Source organism: Phocoena sinus, chromosome 5 (genome assembly GCF_008692025.1).
Source record: "Phocoena sinus isolate mPhoSin1 chromosome 5, mPhoSin1.pri, whole genome shotgun sequence".
In the NCBI taxonomy this organism is placed as follows: domain Eukaryota; kingdom Metazoa; phylum Chordata; class Mammalia; order Artiodactyla; family Phocoenidae; genus Phocoena; species Phocoena sinus.
In genome coordinates, this window is record NC_045767.1 from 69,412,675 (window position 1) to 69,439,990 (window position 27,316).

The 27,316-nt window shown below is 35.8% G+C and overlaps 1 protein-coding gene across 1 annotated transcript; it reads right to left on the bottom strand.

Moving 5' to 3' along the window:
* Positions 1–546: 546 nt before the first annotated feature.
* Positions 547–26,991, bottom strand: YIPF7 (Yip1 domain family member 7). The gene is made up of 6 exons (XM_032633300.1): positions 26,956–26,991; positions 20,326–20,442; positions 14,373–14,531; positions 7,854–8,001; positions 3,260–3,441; positions 547–709 (listed from the first exon to the last, which is right to left on the bottom strand). The coding sequence occupies exons 2-6, from the start codon at positions 20,439–20,441 to the stop codon at positions 547–549; spliced, it is 768 nt and encodes a 255-aa protein (XP_032489191.1). The 5' UTR covers position 20,442; positions 26,956–26,991.
* Positions 26,992–27,316: the final 325 nt, after the last annotated feature.

Here is a 27,316-nt window from a genome sequence, read left to right on the forward strand (position 1 = left end):
AAGTGGTGAGTGAATGCATTGTTCAAATGGGACCAAACAATAGTTATGAAAATAAATGAATGGAAAGGCAGGAGATTCTTTGACTCTCAGGTGAATCAAACCCTAAATAACACCTTCCCTGAAATTCTCCAAAGGCCCTGGACAGTGTGACTTAAACAACTTGTACACAGCTTGAACTGTCATGAAGATTTCTCAAAAGGCTCACTGTAGATTGCCTCTACCCAGTCAGCATATGATTTTATTTACTTACAATTTCTCAGAAATACATCCATTGAGAAAAGCAGGGTCCATCAGTACAACAACTATATCCCTTTTTATTTTAAAGTATTTTAAATTGTTTTAATGCACCAACCAATAAGCAAATCATCATTCAAACCAAACAGCCTATTAGAGCCCCATCCTTAAGTGCTGTTTTGTCTCTCTGCTTATTATTCTCTCAACAGCGATAAAACAGAAATCATATGACCAAATGTGAATGCCAATACATTTCCAGGATAATCTGAGCGACAAACAAATAGAATCCTGTAATGCCATCTCAAATAATCTTCAGAAAACTGTTAGGAGGGCAAAAAGCCCATAAAGTAAGGCGCAAGGGTAGGCAATGAGAAGCTGCTGTCCTTCCATGGCCAAGGCTGAAGTGAAAATTTTGGAGGCTGAGAGACTACACCAGCCAATGATGACCAGTGCCAACACAGTTCCAAAGGTGCCCCTAGAGCAAAGACAAAGGAGATGGTTATCTTACACCAGGAGAAAAAGAGGTTATTGAATCACAGCTGCCTCTGAAATGCCCTTGGTACAATATTTATAACCACTTTCTCAATTTGTAAAAGGAGGGTGAGGAACCACAGGAACTCAAAGGCCTCAGCTATTCAGAAAATTTTTGAATCAAGTTCACCATTAGAAGCTAAATATTTTATAGGCTGGTAAAAACTCAGATTATTGGAAACAGAAGAATTGACCTGCTGTCACTCTCATGAGTCACCATTCAAATCCCAACTTCCGAAATTCTTTTATATAAGCTATGTTTAGAGACTTCTTTTACAGCTACAGATTTCTTTTCCCCACTTGCTTCCTAAATTTACCCCCAGTATGAGCAGAAAAATGACTGGACTCGCGTTCCAGTGGGGTTCCTACTCCCCAGCGCTCCCAGGTCCATGTCCTGGGTTTTTGTCTAGGACAGCAAAGCCTGACACAGCTCAGGGAGGAAACAGATGCAGCAGCAAGGCACAGATGTGTGTGGCCTCCCACCTCATTGCTGAAGATCACTTTGGCAAATAAACGTGTGGATTTTTATAATATCAAAATGGATTTGTTCAAATTGGTATCTTCAAAAAGTAACTGTGGAGACAATTGGTTCTTTAGGAAGAAATGGGAGTGAAGTGACTTAAAAAAATTGCAAAGTGGAATGGTCATTAGGTCAAGTGCTGCTAAGTACCAGCGTATTGTTCTAGTCACTGTCAAACGATACTGCCTCACTTGATCCTGGCTGAATCTGAGATTGAAAATTGTGTTTATTATTTGTGAGAATGACAGAAATACCTACTTTTAATAATTGAACCAAAGCAAAACAAGTGAAAAAGTGTACAATATAGCTTATGATGCCTTAGATTATAAACAAACCCAAAATATTTTAAAACACTCTAGTAAATATTACCTTTGTAGGTTTAGTTAATATCTATTAGAAATAAAAGTTAGAGTGATTCAATTTACAGGTTTTGGTGAACAAAAATGTGAGATTATATATAATTCATTTGAATGTTATAGTAATATGCCCAAAAAGGCAATTTCAGTGTAATGGTCTTAGAGATCAGATAGCTTATTCCCCATTAATATAATTTAAAGGATTTCTGATTCATCCTTTACATTTCAGAATGAAAATCTAATGAAAAATGTCCAGACCTCTGATGATTCTCAAAATTCAAGAGTTGTAGTTTTTATTTTCTTTCCCTAATAATCAGGAGTCATTTAAGATACCCCAAAGCTAAACTTTGATGGAAATAATGTCTAAAACCTAGAATTTTTAAATGGTTGATCATTATAGTATTCTTTGGCAAAAGCATCTGACAAAATGGAAGTTGTAAAACTGAACTCTGTAGTAACTTGTCAAACATCTGTACCAAACAACATAGTAAACAGAACAGCTTGTTAAGGAACATGATATACAAAAAGTGGAATTTTTCCATGGACAAGACTCAATAAATACACCTTTAACTCACGTTGTACTTATACATTCAAAGTTTCCATTTTCTGTTGTATTCCTCTCTTTTAAGTGTTGAGCACTCACTGGTAAAGTAAGAGTTTGCTCTCTTATTCTCAAGACTATTACTTTCAAAATGAAACCATATTAAAACAAAAAAAGCATTTCCATCTAGGTCATTCTCAATAACGTTATGAAGAAAATATCTGAGATTATATCTAAACAAAAATATTAAAGTCTTTCTAAAATGTTTATCTGGCATTGGCAAAATTCTGTATGTAATATCCTATCCAGTATAGTGTTGATAACCTAAAACTTGGATTATCCAAGAAACAAAATGTGAATTGTGTCTCTTTTGGATGTGGAAGAATGAGCACTGATGGCAAATGTTTATTTCTAATTGGATTTGGAGCATGGCAGGTGACAAAGGACTATGTAATTACTTTTCCCAACCAAAGTGGTAGTGATATGCACTGCCCTGGGAAAGTGCCCGACAGAAGCATATCTACTGAATCCTCGTTAATATTTTTGAATTGCAAATACTATCTGCCCAGGAAGTAAAAAAGAAAAAAAATATTGACTGAGCATATATGCTATAAAGTTCTCTAGCAGTAATATCCTCATTAGGCTTCCTGGGAATTCTGCACTGCAAGGAGTCCAGCTGAGAAAGAATACTTGCTTCCCGCCAAGAAGGCAGAGTGCTTGGGAGCTGAAGCAATTTGTCAGTGTGCACCAGGCACTTACTCTTCTTAATTCAAACAAGTGAATTTTCTGTTGTTGGTTATATTACCCGTGACAATAGTTCATACTGAAGAATGTGACAACTTACAAAATGCCAATTTTAAAGATAACTTCGTTTAATTTATTTTTTAAATCATCGAAATAGGAACAGCACCTGAGCCAAAACTGACCTACTTTCCTGAATCTGTATGTAGCTTTTAATAGCCAGTTTCCCCAATCCCACTACTAACATGATCAGAAAGAGGCTAACTGTTGTACTGGTGTGGCAAACCCTAGCGATGATTGTGCAGGTGGGGTCAATTAGCACACACAGACGCTTACTGCAGTGAAAAGAAGATGGCACAGCTGGACAGGATGACCATGGGTATCAGGCAGTAACCCAGAACACTCGCCACGCAGCCATAGGACACCCCTGAAGAGCTCATCAAGTTTAGTAAGGCGTGAATCCCTAAGCAGCCAATGGCGCTCGTGCCATACACGTAACCAAACTGGACTTTTCCTGCCTGAAACAACGGGAAGAAAACGGTTTGAACATAGAACAAACATCAAGAAGAAATCAGATTGTCAACAAAGCAGAGAGTATTTTTGAATCAATCAGCTCAATGCTGCTCATGTCTTTGTAGTATAAGTCTCGAGACTGGGAGTTCTGGAAAAAATACTGCCTGTAATACAGATTCAGGTCATGAAAACAAACACCACCACCCCCCCCTCCTTGAACTATACGTGAGATGGCACAAGCGTGCTTATATTTCCAGATATATATTTTTTATCATAGATTGCCTATTGGGGTACTAGGCATAGGTAAGGATATATTTTTCTCGCCATATCTGTTGAACAATTAAATGAATGAATAAGTTAATGAAAACATTCCAATTTAGTCTTGGAGATTTACAAAACATATTAGTAATATTAGCAAACATCTGTCAGATTTACTATGTTCGGTCCTATTCTAAAGATTTCACATATATTAATTTATTTAACCCACACAACATAATTAGTTGGTACCATTGTTGTACCCATTATACACATGAGGAAACTGAGGTGCAGAGAGGTTAAGGAACTTGCCCAAGGTAAAATAATGGTAAGCAGTGGAGCTCAATTTTGAACCCAGACAGTCCAGCTCTAAAATTTAGGTCTTTAACACCTGCAGGAGCTCTAACAAGTCATAAACAAGGGGACTTATTTAACCTTATTTAAGCCAGTATACCCCAAACTTATCTGACCCCAGAATCCTTTGTTTTCATAATGCCTATTACCAGCTTAACTGAACAGACTTTACGAAAAACTGATTTATATAAACCAACTGATAGCAAATCACAAAAGAGGTATTGTTAAAGGAAGTCAGTAGTGTTCAGGATAGACCACTGACCTGAGGATTCATCAAAATTGCCATCACCCACAGAGCACTAGAGACTTGTTCCTGAGCCAGCACCGTTAAACTCATCCAGGGAAAGTCACAATCTACTACTGATTCAACAGAGGATATTTTAATGTTTGCTATCCGAGGATGCCAAAGCTCCAGTAAAGAATGCATGTCATTTATATATATATACGTTAAGCTGGTTAGAAATTCTAGATAAAGATTGAGGAGGCTGACTCCAGTTTTTATGGGAATTATTTGAAAACAACAAAGGATCTTGTAAGTTGATTCAAGGAGAGAGCTTTTTAGCTGTCCTTTTTTCTGCTCCATAGCTGTCCTTATGTCTTACAGAATAAAGAGATATTTATTTTGTAATTAATTAATGGAGAATATCACGACCATTTTAATGTTTAAACTTGTCCGGCTATTTTGAAGTTTTCTTCCTCTGCAGTTGGGGAAGTTGATCACTACAAAGTTCTTTCACAAAATGTCCCTGGGCTATGCTGCAGAATTCTTTGCTGCATTAGTCATAATGAGTCCTCCTGGCTATTTTGTGAAATAATGCCAATAATGCTGATGGGCATGCTAAAAGAAACACATCAGTTATGTACTGCTCTATTGGGTGAGTTTGCTCCACTTGGAAAATAGTGACAATTTCAAATCACTTTCATGTATTAGAGAAACATTCTACTTAATATTTAAATTGGGTGGGATAATTCTGAGGTAGGAATAGTTGTAATGGTGAAACACAACTTCCCTGTACCCAAAGGACACATAGCTGGTCCATGACCCTAACCAGTTTTGTGCATGGGGTAAATAGAGGGCGGATAAAACTAATTTGGTAGTAAAATTGTCCTTTTCCATATCAGTTACTGACCTCTCTCCTTATCTCTTACTCTTGTTAGTTTTTCTAATTTGAGGTACAATTCCATCTGGCAGGGCCAGTCCCATTTTTTAAGTTGTTTCAAATTCTAACAAGGACTTGTAATTGAAATGGAAAATAAATGTTCAATTTCTTTTTAAATTCAAAAAATTTTAGGTCAGCCTTGTACCACCCTTATTACTACATCTTTACTTGAAATACTTCTTATTCTTCTGATTATGCTTTTATATTGGCTGTGCATGTTCCTTTTCCAGATCACACTCTTAACTCTACTAGAAAAATTAAATGGAGCCATAGCTTTAAAACACTTGTGTTCATGGTTTGGGGGGTGAAAATAATTTTAAGAGGAAGAATAAGTAAAGTTAAATTTGTGTTGAGTGTTTGAAGCAGTTCTTTTTAGTTTGCTTCCTTCAACATGAAGAAAGTCCACTAAAAGGTGTTGTGCCTTATATAATTATAAATCATAAAAGTGATGGGTATGTGACTATGAATCTTACGCCTCCGGAGATAATGAACAGATTTGAATATTGTTTCTGGATTTAGTTTTGCTTTCTCTAGTACAATACATATACCAGCCCATAAAATCAACTTTTACATTTTAATTTTAGATATCCAGGGCAGGGTTAACAGCCTCAAATGGACTCTGAGTTAAATTTGGCTTTATTAATATCCAGGGGAGTTTTTCGGTCCTTATTGTTCTACATGTATCAGAATCAATTCTGAAGTAACCACATCTAATGGTAAAGTTGAAGTGAAAATATTTGCCTAAAAAGTTTGAGAAAATACGCACTTTTACACATTCCCTAAAATTTCACAACTGAAACGAACCTTAAGAACCACTTATATAAACCTCTTTTTTGATCTTCAAAATGAAAAAAATGAAGGCCAAGAAATAGGAAAACAAAAAAAAGTTCAGGATCACACCTGGAGGCAAAGTTAGGGGCAGATCCAATTTTTCCACTTTCAGTTGATTTCTTTGCCTGTATTACTTTGCACTTAAAACAAAAGAGAGGATATTTAAATAATTCCAACTAACATTATGTACCCAAAAAAGACCTTAATGGGATTAATGCTTTCCTTTAAGAGGTGGTAATAGTAATATTTTCTACAGAAAAACAAACAGCTGTTACATTACAAATTACCTGAAAAAGAAAGATGAGTTAATATATTAAATTGATTGTTTCTGACAATTTGATTAATTGACATGATCTTACTTGCAGCTTAATCTAAGATTATCAAATTACTATGACAAAGACAGAAGGGACGTTAGAGACTAAATTAAAACTCTGGTTGATATAGTGTTAGATTATTTGAGTATTTGCATTTGCTGTAGTTCAAAGGAAGAAATAAGATGCTATAACTAAGTACTATTGTATTGGGTAAATATGATGTGATTATTGACCACACTACAATGCAGAAATTAGATTTCTATCAGAATTTCGATTAGTATTATGTAATTAATAATGAAAAGTAAAGACTCATTTAGTTGCAAATACATTTTACAGCTATTTTTGAGGAGTATAGCTGCATTAGGGAAGTGGATAGCTGTAAGAAAGGAAAGTGAAATGAGTAGTTATTTTAAGGACTTTTCTTAGAATCTTTAATTTCCTATATTACCTCTCTTGCCAAGTTTATCCCTTTGTGCCCTAATGAAACCATACTTGTCAGACTGGCTTGACCATCTTGTTCATCCTCTGTTTTTAATGTATTGTCATTACCTCCTTAATACAAAATCATAGCCCTTTCTCATTTCTTCTTTTTCTTCCCTTTTTTGGGTGGAGAAATCATTTTTCTAAACTATAAGCTAGAATACCTTCTAAACTTAACCTAGGTGGAAATATGTTTTTCTTTTTTGATGACTCTGAATATCATTACTCCCAGATTTAAAGAATGAAAGAGGCCCATACACAAGACAAATGGAGATGTCAGGGGAAAAATTGCCTTCATAAAAAACAGAAAACTAAAATGATAGGGGAAATATACAGGTTGAATAAACAAATCACTGCTTATCGTTGCAAGTCAATTTATTCATAATAGCCTAACAGAAACAAGGAGACTCATCTCATACCTAACAGAATATTTGAAATGGTCTAGAGATAGATACACCCCAGCAATTAAAATGATGAGTAAATAGAGGGGATTTGTCCAGTGTCACAACAGAAATCTCACAGAAAACAAGACATAAAATTTCAGCCCTCTGTTTCCCAAATCCATGTGTTCCTCCAACTTTTTCAGATCGACAGTCTTTTCTAAACAACAAAAAAGACTTAATTACAAGAAAATCATTTATATGAGTTCCTGCTTTGTTGAAAATCTGTCTTGGTGATTTGATTTTTGAAATTCTATTTAAATTTACATTTTTTATCTGTTGTAATACATGATGGCAGTTTCTCTTTGTCATTATGGTTCTATTAAATATGTTTCTCTCACCAAAAAAAATGTAGTTATGAATCAAACAATTTTCACTTCATAAAGTGATATACTTTCTTCCATATTTACAAAGACCTCTTCAAAAATGACATTTGAAAGGACATGCATTAAAATCTGGTACTTGGCTGTGGTGTATGCAGAAGTAGAAGTATAATGCTGTAAACGTGAAACTTAGATAAACCAATGTTAGCTTAAAAAAAGGAAAAGAAAAGGAATATGTAGTGCTTGCTGCTGTCCATTACCAGAAGTAGGGAAGCTCCTAGGATCCCACAGAACAGGATGGGCCCAGTGAGGTCTGTTTCATTCATAATGCTGCCATCTGCTGGCTTCAGTGGGTTTAACACTGTAAATGTTTTTTGCAGTATGTGATCAAAATTAATTCCAAGTTCTATAAAGAAGAAGGAGGAGGAGATAATATAAATACAGAAAAATAAACATGAGTAATATTCTTTAATTAAAGTTAACAAATATTATTAATTTACTTAGCACTTTAATCTGATTGTTATACCTTCATAGTTTAAAGTTCTACGTAATATATAGCAACCTTGAAACAAAAAAGAAAGACTTTTTATTCCCACACAATGAGCTGAAAGATATATTTTAGAGAAATAATTCCATCAAGGAAAAATTTCCCTGCCTTCTGCAGCAAGTAGAAGCTTAAAATGCAGCCAAAAATGAGGAAATGGACATTATACAGTAAAAACAAAATATAATGGTAGCTAACAAACGATAAGTCCCATCTTAATACCCATTGAGATATTTCTTTTTCCTGCATTTTCTATTGCTAACACTTCTGAAACTTGTCCTACCAAACATGCATAATTTTCAATTAGCAGTGTTATCTAATCTAAAGACACTTAGCCAAGTCTGGGATTTTACTTATACTCCACCTGATGAGAAGAGCAATACCATGCTAACTGCCTGAAACTCCACAGAGGAGAAAAGGCAATGGCTCATTCAGCAAGTAAAAGCAATCATGGCGTGCATACATATTTTAATAAGGTCAGTGCTCTGTGTTGTTGAGTCTGTGTATTCAGAGATTAAATTCTTGAGACAATTAACCTTTCCCTTTTATGAATGGTGATGCTAGAACAAAATATCCAAAAGCAGTGGGCTCAGTGTCCATGAGTCTACACTCAATTAGTAATTTCTAATTATTTCTCCAATGCCTTATTTTTCAAAGCATTCTGACTGCCCCTTTACAGACCCCGCTGCTAGATTCTGCTCCTCTTATATCTTTTTCATTAAAAAAACCCCAAAAAACCAGCCATTTGACATCCACTGAATATAGAAATAAATGCCAACATCACACCAGTTACTTTTCTCACCACTCTTATAAAGATAAACTTTAAGATGCATCTGGAGTAGAAAAAAAAGGACATTCACAAAGGAGAATATAACGTCACTACTTAGGAACCAGTAATCAAGCTGGTTACCCTCCTTCTCTCATTTTAAATTTGAATATGGGTGAGGTGGAGGTTAGGAAAAACTGGAGCTAAACTACTATAAAGTACATACATTTGAGCTAAAAAGAGTGGAATTCTTTTTAACTGAATATTTTTACTGAATTTTGCTGTAAGCCTTACAAGATTTACATGTGTTGGTCTTACTGACATGCATTGAGGCTGGTACTGTTATTTTATTCCTACTTTGTACATCAGATGGCTGAGGTTTGGAATGATGAACTTTTCCAAAGTCACAGAGCCAGTAATAGAAAACTAAATAAATAAAATAGTCCAATTAAAAAATGGACAGAAGAACTGAACAGAAATTTTTCCAAAGAAGACACACAAATGGCCAGCAGGTACATGAAAATGTGCTCAACACCATTAATCATCAGGGAAATGCAAATCAAAACCACAATATCATCTCACACCTGTTAGAATGGCTAACATCAAAAAGACAAGAAATAAGTGTTGGCAAGGATGTGGAGAAAAGGGAACATTTGTACACTCTTCGTGGGAATGTTTATTGGTGCAGCCAGTATGGAGAACAGTATGGGGGTTCCTCAAAATGTTTTTTAAAAATAGAACTACTGGGCTTTCCTGGTGGCACAGTGGTTGAGAGTCCGCCTGCCGATGCAGGGGACACGGGTTCGTGCCCCGGCCCGGGAAGATCCCACATGCTGTGGATCGGCTGGGCCCGTGAGCCATGGCCGCTGAGCCTGCGTGTCCGGAGCCTGTGCTCCGCAGCGGGAGAGGCCACAACAGTGAGAGGCCTGCATACCGCAAAAAAATAAAATGTAAATAAAAAATAAAACTACTGTATGATCCAGCCATGCCACTTCTGGGAATATATCTGAAGGAAACAAAAACAGAATATCAAAGAGATATCTGCACCCCTGTGTTGAAAGCAGCAACGGCCAAGACATGGAAACCACCAAAGTGTACACTGATGGATGAATGTGTAAAAAAGTTGTGGTATATATATATATATATATATATATATATATATATATATATACACATTGGAACACTATTCAGTCATAAAAAAACAAGGAAATCCTGTCATTTGTGACAACATGAATGGCCCTTGAGAGCATTTTTCTAAGTGAAATAAGCCAGACAGAGAAAGTCAAATACTGCATGGTATCACTTGTATGTGGAGTCTAAAAAAATTTTAAGTCAAACTCATAGAGTTGGAGCAGAAAAGTGGTTGCCAGGGGCTAGGGATAGGGTACAAAACAAGAGGGTACAAAAGAAAAAAAGAACCCATGCTTTTAATCATATAGCTGTGGTCGAGTCAATGTGCATCTAATCTCATAAGGTTTGTAGCTTTTTGAAGTGAGCCCAGCTCTCCCATGTGAAGGATTGTCTCCCTAAATCATTGGTACTTGCCATTCAGCTTCCCTTCCCAGGATTTAGTAATGCTCTTTGGTCAGAGACAGGGTATAATTCAACTTCTTTTATAGTTGTGTATACCACCTGAACACCTTGCAAAGCTGACATTCTATACACAGAATACTAGATGAACTTTCAATGATCACCATGACATACAGGGACCTTGCTCTAACAGGGGCCTAGACATTTTTAGAAGGTCAGCCAGACGTTGCCCGAACTAGGATAGAAAGTGTATCTTTCACTCTTTTCACATCCAGGTTGACAATTGCTAGCCAACCCAAGCTTGAAAAGAAAGAATTTGAATTTAATTTGAATTAAATAAATAGTGAGCAAATCATTTACATTTCAACTATTATTCCTGAAGAAACCCAGATGAAAATGCTTTATGAGACATTATTACTGATATCAGCCATTTATTTGATGGCATAATTAACTTTTGCATGTTTCAACATGGAGTCATGAAACAATGAATGAACATAAGACCTACTAAATATTTTCATAAGAAAAAATATTTTATGTGTTTTTTACCAAAATACATCTCCATAATATTTTGTTTTCAAATTTATTATAAGGTATGCAAATGAGATACCTATTTATCAATTGTAGATACCCTAATATAACAACTTATTTTACAAGATAAAAAAAGATGAAACTGCTCTGAAATTTGAATGCAAAATTTATTGTTTTGCTGTCATCTAGTGGTAGTAAAGTATACAATATATATGTTATAAAAATGTATTAATATCTTTGTTTACTATGCAAATTGTGGCACTGGCCTTTCAAATGTAAACATCAGGCTATGCTACAAATGTAAATACCAAATATCACAGTAATTTTTCTAGTGTGACAGATTTGAATTGACTATTATTCTTCAAGATGCATTTGTTAACATTGATTATACATGATCAAATAGCAAAGGTTATTATTCTTACATAAAACGAAACAAGTCTTTTAGACAACTAAGTATTTAAGGAATAAATGAGTGCACTTTCAAATAGCATGTTTTTGTGCAAGGGATGTTAATTATTATAACTTCATAATTTTATAGGTTGTTTTGGTGTACGCTCAATAAAAACTAGCAAATGTCTTTTATCATCTTATCCTAGAAATCCTGCCTATGGTCTTTTTATATCTTTTAGACAGATGAGGGTTGAGGCTTTCACAAAGTCACCCAGCCTGAAGAACATATTGGATCAGAGTCTAGAAATTTCATAGACTCAAAATGCAAAATTATATCAGATACTCTCTCTTCTAATATACAATATATTTGGTGGAGATAATCACAAAGAGAAAACAAAACAATCTAGAAATTTCTCTGAGATGTAATAGGAGGGGAAATCTAGTATATTTCCTGTTTGAAGTTTAAGAAGACATCATGGGAGAATGTATTTGAGTTTAGAATATTAGAATGGAGGCATCTGAGACAAGTAGGAAAGATTATTTTCAGTAAATGTTACAGGAAAAATTGATTAATCATTAAAGAAAAAAAGTTAAATTCTACTTCATGTACTAACCTAAAACAATTTTCAATGAATCAAAAATTTAAGTGAAAAACAAAAAGATAATTTAAGAATCTACAAGAGGATATAAGCAGTATCTAGAGCTGGAGAAATATATTCTAAACAAAAGAGCAATTGGAAAGAAAAGTTACCAAGAAAAATATTGTGGAGTTAAAAACATAAACATGATTAATAAAATGACTATATGCCCTAATATCCCACAAACAAATTAGATGGCAAACACAACCTAGGGAAAAAAAGCTTGAAATACATATTCCAGACAATAATTAATATCTTTACCATATAAATATCTCTATAAATAAAAAAGGAAAGGAAAAATCTTAAGATTCCAATAGGAAATCTGGCAAAGAACTTGAAAAACAGAAAGAAGTAAAAACATGTAAAACAATAAACATACGAAAAAAACATATAAAACAGTCAATAAACATATGAAAAAAATGTCTAACTTTTCTAGTAACCAAGAAATAAAAAGTATTCTTTTTTGCCTTTTCGCCTATCAAATTAACAAAGACATTTCATATTCTACTATGGAGGTCTGTTGGCTCATTATTTTTCTAGATTAGCCTGACAGTATAAATGACTTTTGACCCAGTAATCCCAATGTTATAATTCCATCCTAAGGACAGATTCTGTACAGGTCAAAGTTTTTACTATGATATTCACCAAAGCATTATTGATTATAAAGAATGACCTCTATGGTAGATTTAAATTATAGTACTTGTATATAGTAAAATATTATGAAGCCATTACATGTCATATTTTCAAATAACATTTAATGACTTTAAAGAATGCCTGTATAGAAATGCTTATGATATAAAGTAACTTTAAAAAATATAAAACTTTATGCCCATAGTATGATCCAACTTTTATTTTTAAGTATTTACCAATATATTCATAGTCAAAGAAATATAGTATTTCATTTTTTAGTGTATATATGTATATATTCATAGAAAAACAGAATAAAGGATGGAAGAAATTACATCAAATTATTAATGATATGTCTCAGAGACAAAATTTTTGGTGATTTTTAAATATTTTTATTCATATGTTTCTATATTTTCCAAATTTCTATTTTGAATATAGATTAATTTTATAATTAGTCAATTGATAGGTTTTTTTATGTAGAGATGTTGGTGGAGTCAAGGAAAATTCTTGATGAGAATAGCTTATAACTTTCAGGTTAGATATCAGATGCAGAGGCAAATTAGAATGAATTGGTTAAGCGTAATTGATCCAAAAACTTAACTGGCTTCTAAAGAGCCAACAAATCGATTATATAAATCTCTGTGCTTTTCTGAATGGTTTAAATCTTTCCTCTTTTCTTAATTTGAAGGCAAAGAGAGAAGAATGTTTTACTATCAGGTGGCTGGCTGTGTTCATAAGAAGCAAACAATGATCTTTTGATGTGAAATACTGGGAATTTTAGCCTATCCCTTTTCACTGGACTACATACAAAAGAGTTAGAGCAGTTAGCCTGTGAATATTTCTCCTTGGCTTCCAATTTTTTTTTTTTTTTTCGGTACGCGGGCCTCTCACTGCTGTGGCCTCTCCCGTTGCGGAGCACAGGCTCCGGACGCGCAGACTCAGCGGCCATGGCTCACGTGCCCAGCCGCTCCGCGGCATGTGGGATCTTCCCAGACGGGGGCACAAAGCCGTGTCCCCTGCATCGGCAGGCGAACTCTCAACCACAGCACCACCAGGGAAGCCCGTTGGCTTCCAAATATAAATCTCCGTGAACTTTAGTTTTCTAGCATCATGTTGACATTCCTTAAGAACAAAAGTGGCAGATATAAATTGGCTGGATTAAAAAAAAAATCAATGGATGGAAGATGCCTGAAATCTTTGGAGGCCACTTTTAACTGCAAGGGTCCCTAGGTTTCCTTGCCACCAACAGTGCTATTTACTGGAATCATATTCCTTCCCACTTAGTCGTATCTATCTGAGATGTGCGGGCTCACATGAGCCAGGAAGGGAAAAAAACCTGTCTTTTCTCCATGACAACAAAAAAGTACTGAGAAACTACCCATTTTGCTCCCAGGCAAACATAGCAGAAAATAGTAAGATATGCTTGTGGTTACTCTGATATAATCACTCTGCCAAAAGATGTCTTCACTGTTGTCTAGATATGGTCAGGGAGTCCACATTCAAGAAACAGTGAAGAAACTTTTAAAAACTGCAAGACGAGCACAGCAATAGCTCGTATCTACTTCCAATTGTCCCCACACATACAGGAGACAAACTCCCAAAGGTTTAAGTGTGTTGGTCTGGCAGACTCTTGTTTATATGTGGAATAATCACATAAAACACTGTGTGTGGCATGCTGACAGCGCACATTAAGAGCTGATTATTGCTATTGTTCTTTGAGCTGTACACACATTAATAGCACTTCCTTAACTTATCTTCTAGTAAAGGAGGCTCTTCATCAAAACTGTCAATGTAAGAAGACGGTGAATAATAATCCTGGTTGGATGCTGGCTGAAAGAATTGTCCCGCATAACTGGATGACACGAACATCTCTGGTGGGACGAAGGCAGCCTGAGGCTGCTCACTGGCTTGTTGTCTAGAAAAAGGAAAATACTGATATTTACACATCTAAGAAAGGGCTATTACGACAAATCAAGGAAGGAAACTACAATTTTCCTTTTATGATTTCTCCTAGTTTTTATGACTATTTACCCATGAAAGAATTAACTTGCTTGACGTTTAAATTTAATCAAAAAAAGTGACTAGTTGTGAGAAAACTCTCTAGAAGAATGATCCATATTGACTAACATGTATTGATAATTTACAATGTGCTGGACACTCTCCTTCACATTTTCTCATGTAATTAAAACTCTGCAAGGTAAAAACGGTAGTTTTAATCCCATCTTACAGAAGAAGAAATACAGGTTCATGGAGACTGAATGACTTGCCTGGTAACACACAATAACATTCAGGTGCTGGACTGTGAACTGAAACTGTCTGTCTGAGCAATGCCCTGATCCCTACACAATGCTGCTTTTTCACTGATTTTCAGGGACAGTCACCAAACAGGACATTCCCTATAAATCTGCGGAGGCAGCAAGTAAAAAATCATAATCATACTAAGTGAAGTCAGACAGACAGAGAAAGACAAATATCATATGCTATTGCTTATATGTAGAATCTAAAAAAAAAAAAAAGATACAAATGAACTTATTTACAAAATGGAAATAGACCCACAGACATAGAAAACAAACTTATGGTTACTATAGGGGAAAGAGGGGGAGAGATAAATTAGGAGTTTGGAATTAACATATACACACTACTATGTTTAATATAGATAATCAACAAGAACCTACTGTATAGCACAGGGAACTATACTCAATATCTTGTAGTAACCTATAATGGAAGAGATTGTAAAAGAAGAATATATATATATATATATATATATATATATATATATATATATATATATATATAAAACTGAATCACTTTGTTGTACACCTGAAACTAACACAACATTGTAAATCAACTATACTTCAATAAAAATTTTTTAAAATCAAAATTTTAATAGTAGTCAATTCATAGGAAAAAAATAAACACCTAAACTGACCGTTGTCCATCAAGGAGTAGACTTTTTAGCTCTGGCTATTCCCAGACAGTTATTGACAATCAAATTATCTTTGAGAACCTGACTTAAAAGTCTTCCATAGCTGGCTTCACTGTCCGTCTTTTGAAATGTGCAGTTTAGTTTTGTTGAAACACCATATTACAATATTTCCTTGATTGTGCTTTTATTTGGTTTTTATTTCACCATTTGTGTGAGAAAGTTGGAAAGCAATCTTAGTAAATAACTTCTTGCAGGAAGAGAAAGGAAGGAAGAAGAAAGGGCTCATCCATGAGGTTATTTGGTCATTTCAAATTGTTTTTACCGAAAGGAAAGGGAAGGGAAGGGAAGGGAAGGGAAGGGAAGGGAAGGGAAGGGAAGGGAAGGGAACATAAAAAGTGGTCCTTGATTTCCTTGATTACAGAGCATCTTAATTAGCTCTTTGAGAAGGTAAATACTGAAATTTTGATGATTTCTAACTCAACACATTATTCCAACTTTCAACTGAATTAGACCAGAATAAACACTGGACTCTGGCTGCTAGGATTTAAATATTAGCTTTGTTAACAGGCATCTCCTATTCCTGTAAAAATCATTTCAAACAACTGTGAAGTGAGTGCAAAAGCCTCCTTTAGAACGACTGGCAACATTCTTGGTCATTTTTCCCTTCTTTTGCTTTCCAACTCTATGTATTATATTGCTGCCTGTAATGCTAGTCCCATCGTAGGATGTATCCTGAACCAAGTAGAGTGTTTAGCAAACAGGACTCCTGGAGTCTGACTACCTGGGTTCAAATCCCCATTTTATAATCTTAGGCAAATCATTTCACATTCTGTGCCTCGGTTTCCTCATCTGTAATATGAAGACAATAATAGAACTCATAAGGTTATGATGAATTAAATTAACTGAAATAAATAAAGCACTTAGGTTAGCGTGGGACACACAAAAAGTGATCAATAAGCATTAGCTAAGTATCTGTATGCTCTTCTCTTCCCGAGACTGACACTGAAGCATTCTAGACACCTTCCTCACACCCTGAAACAGCATCTTCTCTATTTGCAAATTGTTGTCTCCCAGTCTGCCACTTCCTCAGAGAAAACAACATTAATAGGAAGTCAAGAGTTTGTATTCCTTCTGTGCTGATCATCTCTAGCTTTTTCCCATTTTGGTTTCCCTGGAACACCCAGACTGACTTCGACAACATCCCACCCACCCTTTGTTTTCCTACCAGGAGAATCTCCACTACACCCATGCCTGGCTTGGCTTTCCGTCTCTAAGCCATGAAGCAATGGCCACACCTGGTCCATATACAAACCCTCTGAATGCTCACTAATTCTTCAATATCCCCCTTTTCACCACCTATACATGGGGTTATACAGTTCCAACCAGCCTGAAGAGGCTTGTCTTTACTTAGATGATATTGTGTTAAGATACGGCATGGCCTCCAGCTTGGGAAAAATATTTAACTGTTTCTGAGACAACAGGACTTAACATTCACCTTCCAATGTAAATACAGAAGATCACTGTTAGAAGACTCAGTTATACTTTCTGTGGTTTCAGAATTATGTCTGTTGCAGAGTCAGTTTTCTGTGGCATCACATAATCAATAGGTACATATTTTATTAGAGGCTTTGTTTTTCCAAAACTATATGGACTTCCATCATGAGGGTCAATTGATGTTCCTTTCCTTTTTCAGTCTGATCCCTGGGGGAATGGGCTTGTATGACATTCCCAGATCCTGGCTCAGCCAGCGGGTACACATAATGATGTGCCATTAACTATGCTTGAAACACTAAAGGAACAGCAGGTCTAGAGATTCAGAAAAGCTGATGATTCAGTATCTATCTGTTAAAGTCCTGCTGAAACATTCAAAGGGAGTTTTCCAGTTGTCGTCACCTTTCTGCAGAAACAGCTATTTCTTACTCTAAATAATTGGAATAGATTTCCCATTTCAAAAGTTGGAAACTGCAGTGGGAATATACAGCCTAGAAAACTGGCTGCAGTCATTGGAAATAATGCCTATCTGAATGACTGGATAGTTAAGTTGTTTTTTTAATGAGAAAACTCCATCTTGTTCATCCTAAAATAAGAAAACTTGGTTAAAAATATAAATATCTTCATTTATAATAAGCACATTCAACCAGCTTTCAGATCACTATGCCATTCATTGAGCATAACAAGTGTTTTAAAATGAGCTCTCATACTGAGGAGGAGGGAATGGGGCAGGGGACAGGGAGAGAGGGACTAATTGATTATAACTGGCTACTGGATTCCTATGTCTTTTGCCAGTACGATGAGCATCTTATTCTGATTTGGGGTACATTTTAATTGAACTATTCACTGTATGAATAAAAGATCACGTTTCTGGAGTTAATCTGATGCACATTTGTAAATCACTGACCTGACTCCATGTTTTATGTACCTCATAAAAGTACCACAGCTAATATGCCCTTTTCTAATTCCTGAGACTTGCAGTGTGGGTTGGAATTTAAATGTTACCACATCCAAATCAGGACTTGGATTTAAATGCTAAGCATCTGAAGTAGGCCAGGCCATCAACTTGTTGCAATATAATCATAACTTGCCCTCACTTGGTTATATCAATTTCCATCTCCTTGTCATCTCGATTTCTGGTCATCATTGATATGTGCAATCAAATGGAGAAAGAACATTGGGTGGGCTGGGGTGGGGGGAGAAGGCTGTGGTTTGAGTCCCTGCTTAAGGAGACAGCTTTGTCTCTCTTTTACTGGACTTTTCAGTTTCGTTTAGTCTGAAAATGTGGATTGCAGGTGCTGCCCAGGTGCTTATTCCATCTGGAGAAGAGAAGGGAGAAAAGAAACAGCAAGCCACTGGATCCCTTCAATAAAACAGGAGCACAGAGCTGAAAAATCCTATTAGATAGCTTTCATGTGAATTATATATTTTGAGTTACCGTCCTGTAATATCTTCATGCTCAAACTACTCCCTGGGCCATCATACACTTTTCTGGTTTTTCTCGACCTTCCAAACTGTAAATCATAAATGAAATAAAATGAACTTCTTTTTCTGTTGTTGGATTCAGCAATGATTGAGCCAATTCTAGACAGCTTTATCCTTTCCCCCCATTTTTCTTATAAATATTTTAAACACATTTAATTTGCCTGGTGATAATATTCAGATAGATAGGTAGATAGAGGTATGGATTGCTTTTCATTTTAAGAAGTTCTTATGGCAATTTGACTAATGCTAGACAACATAGACTAGGGGCATGAAGGAGATAAAATTCCAGTTATTTAATTTCTACAGTTTTAAAAACATTGGTTACCAATTCCTTTCCCTATCGCTTTAGAGCAGTGGTCCAGCACGAGTAGTAAGGATGTAGCTTGTGAAAACGGCACCTATCTGCCTGTGTCTGCAGGAGTCATCAGCCCATAAAAACAACATCCAAATTGTCTTGGGTGTAGTTGAAACAGAACAGTCCCCACTGCCTGTTGTATTTATTCTGTTTTTTCCTCCTTATTCTGGAGTTTTTAAGGTACTTACCTGTGTTCGAAAAATAAACTTCAAGAATGAATAAATTTGAAGTATTTCTTATGTGGTTATTTGCCCTAAACTTGTTGGAATGGCACAGTAACCACACATCCCAGTTTGCCTAAGATGATCCAGTTTATTCTTATTGTACCAACATTGTTATTAATAGCACACATTTTACTCTCAAAAATGTCTTGATTTTACAATAAATTATATGCCCCTTAGTCTAATCCAACAACCTTGGACTAGTAGCCTAACCCCATTTTTTACTAGCTGTGTGACCTTGGAAAAATTCCTTAATTTCTCTGTCCCTTCTCACAGTTCACTAATGTAAAAGAACATCTAAAGAAGCAACTGTGTAACCAAATGCATGTTTAAGTGACTCGGCAATGGTGTCCATTGCTTCTGCAAACTATAGTTATATGAAAAAATAACATGTATATTATAATGGTTTTACTTTAACACACACTTTCCTGCACATTATCACAATTGTTCTTCAGACAATTCTCACGAAGTAGGTATTATTAACATCCTTATTTCTCAGTTTAACACACTCAGCTGGGGAAGTTGTCTTTCCCAATGTGACAAAAAACAAATACCAGAGCCAGATTGAACCAAATTCTTCTCATTCTAACTGCCCTATTTGGGGCACTAGTAGAGGGTAAATACTAAATTCTTAATCATTTTTAAATTTATTTTCAACTCAAGTTGAATTGTCAACTCAAATAACTAACACATTCTGAATTACATTTATCTCGATTTCAGTTAAGAATTGTCACACTGTATTATAATAGCGTATTTAATTGTCCCCCTCTCCAATATAAATTTTTTAATTTTGTGAGGGAAAAGATTATAGATTTCTTCTTTATCTTTAGGTTTATAGTGCCTTTCTTAATTTCCGACACACATGCAGGCACTCAGTAAATGTTTATTAAGTTGAATAAAATCGGTTTCTTGAGCAGTATCCTGGGAAATATCAGGTAAAAGGAAAATGTTTTCTGTTTGTCCAGGGCCTGTATTCATGCTCCCGGTTAAGTGATGTTTTGAAAAGAGGAGACAAGTCTTTCACCTTGATCGCCTGAGGCGATCAAGGCCATTCATGGGAAACTGAATTCATTTCTCTGCCCTTTCCTAACATTTCTTCTTGGGCATTTTACTGAGATACAGCGGGGAGAGGTTTTGCTTCCCTCAGGGGAAACTCCCTACCTGAAACTCCCTGTCAAAATATTATGAATTCTTAAAATGAGAACATATTTTCTCAGTGTCAAGTACTTACTTTCTAGATCCATAAAGATTTCCATAGGCGTTAGAATCGTTATAACTCTGTTCCTGATTTTCAATGTTATAATTAGATTGGTAAAAGTCGGAGTCAAATTGTCCCAAGTTGGACATCCTGAAAAGTAAGAGTGAAGAATGCAGAAGTTTAGGAGTCAATAAAAGTTCCCTTGAGGTATTTACAAGGATTAATAGATGCTGTGATTATGGCAGGATTCCTATTAGAGAACAAGGCAGTCTTTGAATGGGGGAAGGGTGTGGAAATGTATGCTAGAAAGTCATTTACAAAACCTATATCTTCAATTCACTTTTCTGAAGTTTTCACTCACTAGGACTGTGACTTGGACTAAATTGACTTTAACTGATCTGAAAAAAAAAAATTCTTCACCTAATACCTTATTCTCAGCAGTTTAAGAGAAAAAGTTTAAAAGTTGGTATACATCTAGAAAGTTTTCCCTTAAACAATGTTAGTTCCCCACTATAAGAATATATATATAGAGAGAGATAGATATACATATATATACATATATATGTGTGTGTGTATCTATCTATTTATATATATACATATATATATATATATATATATATATATATATATATATATATATATATATCTTGTTGCAAGGCCAGAAAGCAAACAGCTAATAATAATAATAATGTTTGATTTTCTCATAGAGCTTTAAAGTGTGCTAACAGCCTCTCTTCTCCCCAAAACATAGACAAAACTCTAAGAACTAATCTCCTAGTTCTACTTTATAATTCCTAAAAGGTGTTTGAAACATTTTCCTTTTCTCTTGCTCTGCCTGCTGCACTTAGGCTTATGCTAAGTCAGAGGGAGAAAGGCTCAATTCTGCTACAGGAACAGAGTCTATCTTTCCATACACCATCTACATAGTTTTTATTCACTTCTGGGAATGAAGAGGAGTGCGTGATCTTGATATAGACCTAACGGTTTAGAACAGCAGAGGGAAAAAGAAAGACTTGACAGGAGGAAAATGTGGGGAAAGAAAACAATAGCAAAGTGGGTGATAGTGTCTCTTTGGATGAAAATTAGAGAATGGAGTAAAGAATCTTTTCAACCTGACAGATATGGTTTTCAACTCAACATTTTAACCTTTATTTTTTCTTTGAAAAGCTTTCTATTTCAAAAGAATGAATTTAAAAATCACTAACAGTAATCCATATAATTATAATAAATCTATGGAATACTACTTACAATAAATTTCAAATGAAACTGCATAAACAGCCTTAGCTCTAAGGGCCTCATTAATCAGAAATATGCAAGTAACAGTTGTCAAATATATCAAATTTTTTTCAGCTCAGTAAAAATACAGAAAGCTTTTCTAAAATTAGATTCATACATCTGATATAAGAAGTCAAGATTTTTCATTAGTAATGTGTATAAAAGTAACTATGATTATATAAACTAAAATCAGGACTAGGAGAGTGTTAAATCTTTTAACAACTTATAATTTAAAGAATTTAAAGCTTAAGAGCAGAACTTTCTCAGTCCATGAAAATATGTTATTAAAAAAGCATAAAGAGTAATTTTACTGGAAAATACAGTAAGTTTTCAGAACATGCAAAGCTTTATGTAATATGACTATAGGTATTAAAGTCCTTACACAACCCAGCTTTATATTTTGTTTAAATGCCAAATTTTTTAGAAGGATCAGACACATACCTTTATGTTATTTTAGTCGAGAGATCCTCCAACAAATGTAGCTTTATCTGAGAAATTTTTAACAACAGCTCATGAAAAGATGACCTGCTGGCTATATATATAAGATTCTAAATTTGTACTCTGACACTCTGAACAGATGCTACAGCCAAAAAAAAAAAAAACAAACAAACAAAAACCTGCCAAAAGCCAAACACAGTATCTTATAATACTTGTTAAAGTGTATAAACACAGTGAATGGTGTAGAGAAAATTTGATAAAGTAAATGGTGGATTCAGTTTCCTTCTGTGACTAATATACCCTTAAACAATGATTTAAAGTCATTTATTTGAGGCAAACAATAAAGAAGCCTTAACACTCCTTCTGCTTTTTAGCCTATGAGAGTAATTCACCCTAGACAAGATTTCCTAATAATATGCAGTAAAAAATCAATATATGGTACATGATCTTAGCATGATGATCTTAGCAACAATCTGAAAATGAATGTTATCAATTTTATCCAAATATGAACCATTCAGTTTATATAAACAACGTTTAGAAAGACTACCCATGATCTACCTCTGATATTTTTCCCTACTTCTTACTTCTCCATCACAGCCCCAAATGGATATGCTAATGTGATCTAGGAGCATTCCTCATTTATAGGGCATGTTCTCTCTCATTTTTGACCCAATCTTGACCACTGAAAGGCACGTATGATATTGTGATTTATAAGAAAAATATATATATGGTCATTCAGTTGACCAAAATACATTTCTCATATATATATTTGGTCTTTGCTCATGGTTCCTCACTCATAGCTCCCAAAACCCTTGGAATTTTCTAAGTGTTGAGAGTGACAAAGGTGTTTCGATATGTTAATGAGGTAATTTTGGGACGTCACCTAAGGATGGGGGCTGGCTGCCAATGGAGCCAATAATGTGATTAGAGGGTTGGAACTGTCATTCCTATCCTAACTTCTGAGAAGGGAAGAGGGTCTAGATGTTGAATCAGTTGCCAATGATCAATGATTTAATCAATCATGACTATATAATGGAGCTTTCATAAAACCTCAAAAGGATGGTGTTTGGAGAGGTTCTGGATTGGTAAACATGTGGAGGTGCTGGGAGAGTGGCACCCTTGTGGAGAGGGCATGGAAACTCTGCACCCTTTCACCATACCTTGCCCTATGAATCTCTTCCATCTGGCTGTTCCTGAGTTATATCCTTTCAAAGTAAACTAATAGTCTAGTAAGTAAATTGATTTCTCTGAGCTTTGGGAGCCACTCTTGCAAATAAATTGAATCCCAGGAGGAGATCGTGGTAACCTCTGATTTATAGCCCATGGGTCAGAAGTACAGGTAACAACCTGGTCTAGCTACTGGTATCTGATGGGGGTGGGAGAGACATTCTGTTGGAACTGAGCTCTTAACCTATGGAATCTGACGCTATCTCTAGGTAGATACTGTCAGATTGAGTTGAATTATAGGACACCCACCTGGTGTCCCAAGAACTGTTTGGTGCTGCATGGGAACCACCCCCCTGCAACATGTTGGAATTGGTACCACAAATAATTTAGCATCACATTAATTTCCATCCCAGGAAACTGCCTGAATTGGTTCCCTTTACATCTGAAGTTTACTTCCAGGAGGTTTCTCCCTAGTTCTGACACAGGTACCCTGGCTAATACTCCCAATACCTATCTGGATCTGGTGGTTTTGTCCTTAATATCAACATCATGGCTGGAGGTCAGGTTCCCCTGCCATCTGCTTCTTGCTGACTTTCCTTTATAGAATGTGAGACTCTCCATGTATCCAGATCTCAGTAACTGAAATCTACTGTTCAAGGGTAGATTATGTGGCATTTTGGAACTTTCAACCAGAGCCAACGGCAGAATGGTAAAGTAAATTTTTCCACATTATTTTAAAAGATTTGGAATTTGAATTTCTTTAATCAGAGATATCTTTTGCCAGGTAACCAGTCAGGTAATAATGAGTCATGCATTTTTTGAGGATCTATTGAATACCAGACTGTATTCTAGATGTCGTAATTACAGAAGTGGATGAACTAAATAGACCTGCATTTCAAGAGCTATATTTTAGCATCAATTCTACTATATCTACAATAAATAACAATGACTAGCCAGGTACTGTTCCATGAACTTAAGGTTTAAGTCATTTAACTTTCGCAACAACCTTATGAAGTCTTATTATCCCATTTTACAGAAAAAGAAGTAGAGATTAAATAACTTGCCCAGGTGGAAGCTAGTTGGTGGAAAAGCCAGTGTTCGCAACCTGGTAGGCTGAGTCCAGAGTTCACAATTTATCCAAGACAATTTCATGAATTAACCAAAATCTATCAAGAAGTGATCATATACTGTTAAGATGGAGAGTGCAAAAGGGAGAAAATTGGAGTGTTCAGTGAAGTCCTCTTAAGAAGGTCATTCGAATTGAGACCTGGTTGATGAGAAGAAGCCACTTGAAAGACTATGTGAAGAGGATACAAATCAAATGCTCTGAGATGGCAAGGAACTGGCAGTTTGTAGCTTAGGGAAAAAGCCACGTGGTTGTGATTTTGAATCAAAGAAAAGTTGAAGGAGATGAGGTAACAGACGTAGGCAGAGGCCAGATCATAAAGGCCATGGTAAGGAGTCTAGATTTGATTATGATTGAAATAAGATGCCACTGCAGGTTTTTAAGCATAGGATGATATCAATCTTGTGCAGAAATTGCAGAAGGAGACCTGTCAGGAGGATGTTGTGGCAGTAACACATGCATGATATACAGGTGGCTTGGACTAGGGTAGCAGTGGAAGTGGGAGAACTGGTAGAAAAGTCTTGGCAGCTGAGGGAAATGAAATGGAGCAGGACCCTATGGTCCTCCCCCCACCCCCTGCGTCCTGCCTGCTTTTTGTCTGTGGAAAAACTTTAGCCAAAGAATAAATTTAATCAGAGAAGTGAGAAAATGCAGAAGCAAAGGAAAACAGTCAAAAGAGACCAAATAATAATAGTTTAGTCATTAAACATAGTCAAGGACCTCTAGTTCCTCCTCAGGGGCTGTAGATAATATTCTGAGCCATATCCTGTGAGCTGTCTTACAGATACTGAAACCCACACCCGGTGGAAGAAGTTAACTACATGATGACCAGATGGTAGCCATGACATAAGCTGCCACAATTCCAAGAATTGGCCTCAAAGAAGCGAGAACAAACAGACCCTCAAACTGAAGACTAACTGTACCTAAAGCAATCAAGATGACGCTGGTTTGACCACTGCATGACCAATTTCAAGATGGCTGTCAGAGCTGAGTGCGCTGTTTCTGCAGGTAGCCCCTCCCTCTGATTGTCGGGGGGTGGGGGGGAATCGGCCTTTGGGTGGGAGTCCCCCCTCCCCACCACCATGCCGGTTGCCGGCATCCAAAATAAAGCAAACTTTCCTTTCCATCAACCAGGTCTCTTTATTGGCTTTTGAGCGGCGAGAAGCAGGACTCCACTTTCAGTTACAGAGGGATGAATTGAAGGGGTCAGGACTAGAGCTGGTGCCGAAGTAAGGAAGAGAGTTCATTCCAGGGAAATGATGTGAAGTTGTCTGAACTGGGGAGGGTCCAGTGCAGGTGGAGAGGACTAAACAGGTGCAAAAGATATGTGGAAAGAAGATTTTATAGGGTTTAATTTCTATTGCATAGGAGGGAGAAGAGAGGGATAATTACTGAAGATGATTTCTAGAATCCTGACAACTTCCCCATCCTAGTGTATCAACATTATGGAAAAAGGCCAGGTTGCTATACGGTAGCCAAATTTAGATCATCATTCTTTCTATTCCTCCTTTCAAAGTTTTTTATGTGAGAACGTAAGTCTCTCCCTGTAACAGCAAGGACTCAGAGTGCATTCTTTTTTCTGATGTACAAAGTCATTGAAAAGTTTGCCAAAGATAATATTTTCAATCTTAGTCCATTTAGTTAAATTTTAAACTTACTTTGTGGTTTTGTACTTTTCAACTTAGTTTTTTTTCATGAAAAACCAGCTTGATTAAATGAATTGCAGAAAAATGAGAAGCAAAAATGGCATATAAAAATGCAATCAATCTAAGCCTCAAGTGAACTGTAAGGCATGAAACATTGAAGACCAAATGACTTCATTCTCCTGACAAGCGCTTTAATGGACCATTAATACATGCCAGAATACTTTGAAGCTACTCTTATACGTGTAACACTGTATATGTATAAAACATACATGTAAATATTTATTTCCATTAATGAATTACCCAATTGTTATAATGTATGTTGAAGGACAGAGTTGAAATTGATATTATAGTCAGCCTGATCAATTGATTAATTTAGCTCATCTACTTAAATAATTATTTCTGGGTTCTGAATGATCAAAAAGACTGGATAATATGAATAAGGATTCTCACCCGATGTAAAGACCATGTTCTACTCACAGCCGCTTTCCTTTCCTTTCCCTTTCTCCTTCCCGCCATCCTTTCCTCGCTTTTCTCTGTCCTCTCTCTAAACTCTCTTCTGGGGTCATCTCATCCATTCCCCTGGCTTTATAGACCATCTATATAGAGAGAGTTCCTGAAGTCACATATGTAGCCCTCACATTTTTTCTCAGCTCCAAACTGTTTATATTATAGACAATTCAAACTTGACATAATCCAAACTGATTTTTTTTTAAAATTTCTACCTTCCCCAACCCAACTCTCTCTTCTCCATTTCAGGAGATGACATTACAAACCACTCATTCAAATCAAAAATCATCTAATCCTTCAGTGAATTGTATTGATTCTATCTGTAAAATATATCTCCCACTAACTCTCTCCATCTCAACTGCTGTCACCCTGGTGTGTGCTCCTGCGTTCTCCCACTTAGACTTTTGTTTGTAACTATTCACTAAAGTGAAATACTCTTTTTAAAGTAGCAGATCCAGTAGGTGGTCATACAAGTGTACGTAATAAAGACTGTAAAAATCATACCATTAATGGACAGTGACTTGCCAAATCAGGAAAAATTTCTTTTGTGGTTGCTGACTGCAATTTGCAGTGGGAATAAGGAGAAGAATCCCCATCTGTAATTTCTTAATCTCCCTCTGGTGATCTGTCAAGTGTCAAAAGATTGTAAGTTGATCAACAGCTGTATCTGAAATAATTTGCCCTGTACCTGACAATTACACATACATATTTATGTTAAATTAAAGGATTAGGGGTTAGATGGTTGGGTGAATAATCACTACTATTAATCCCTCCTACTCAGAAACCAGTATTTCAATTGTGTAATTCTCTCTAAGAATCACATATGATTATGACATCCATTACTGTAACCTTTCGATATAAAAAT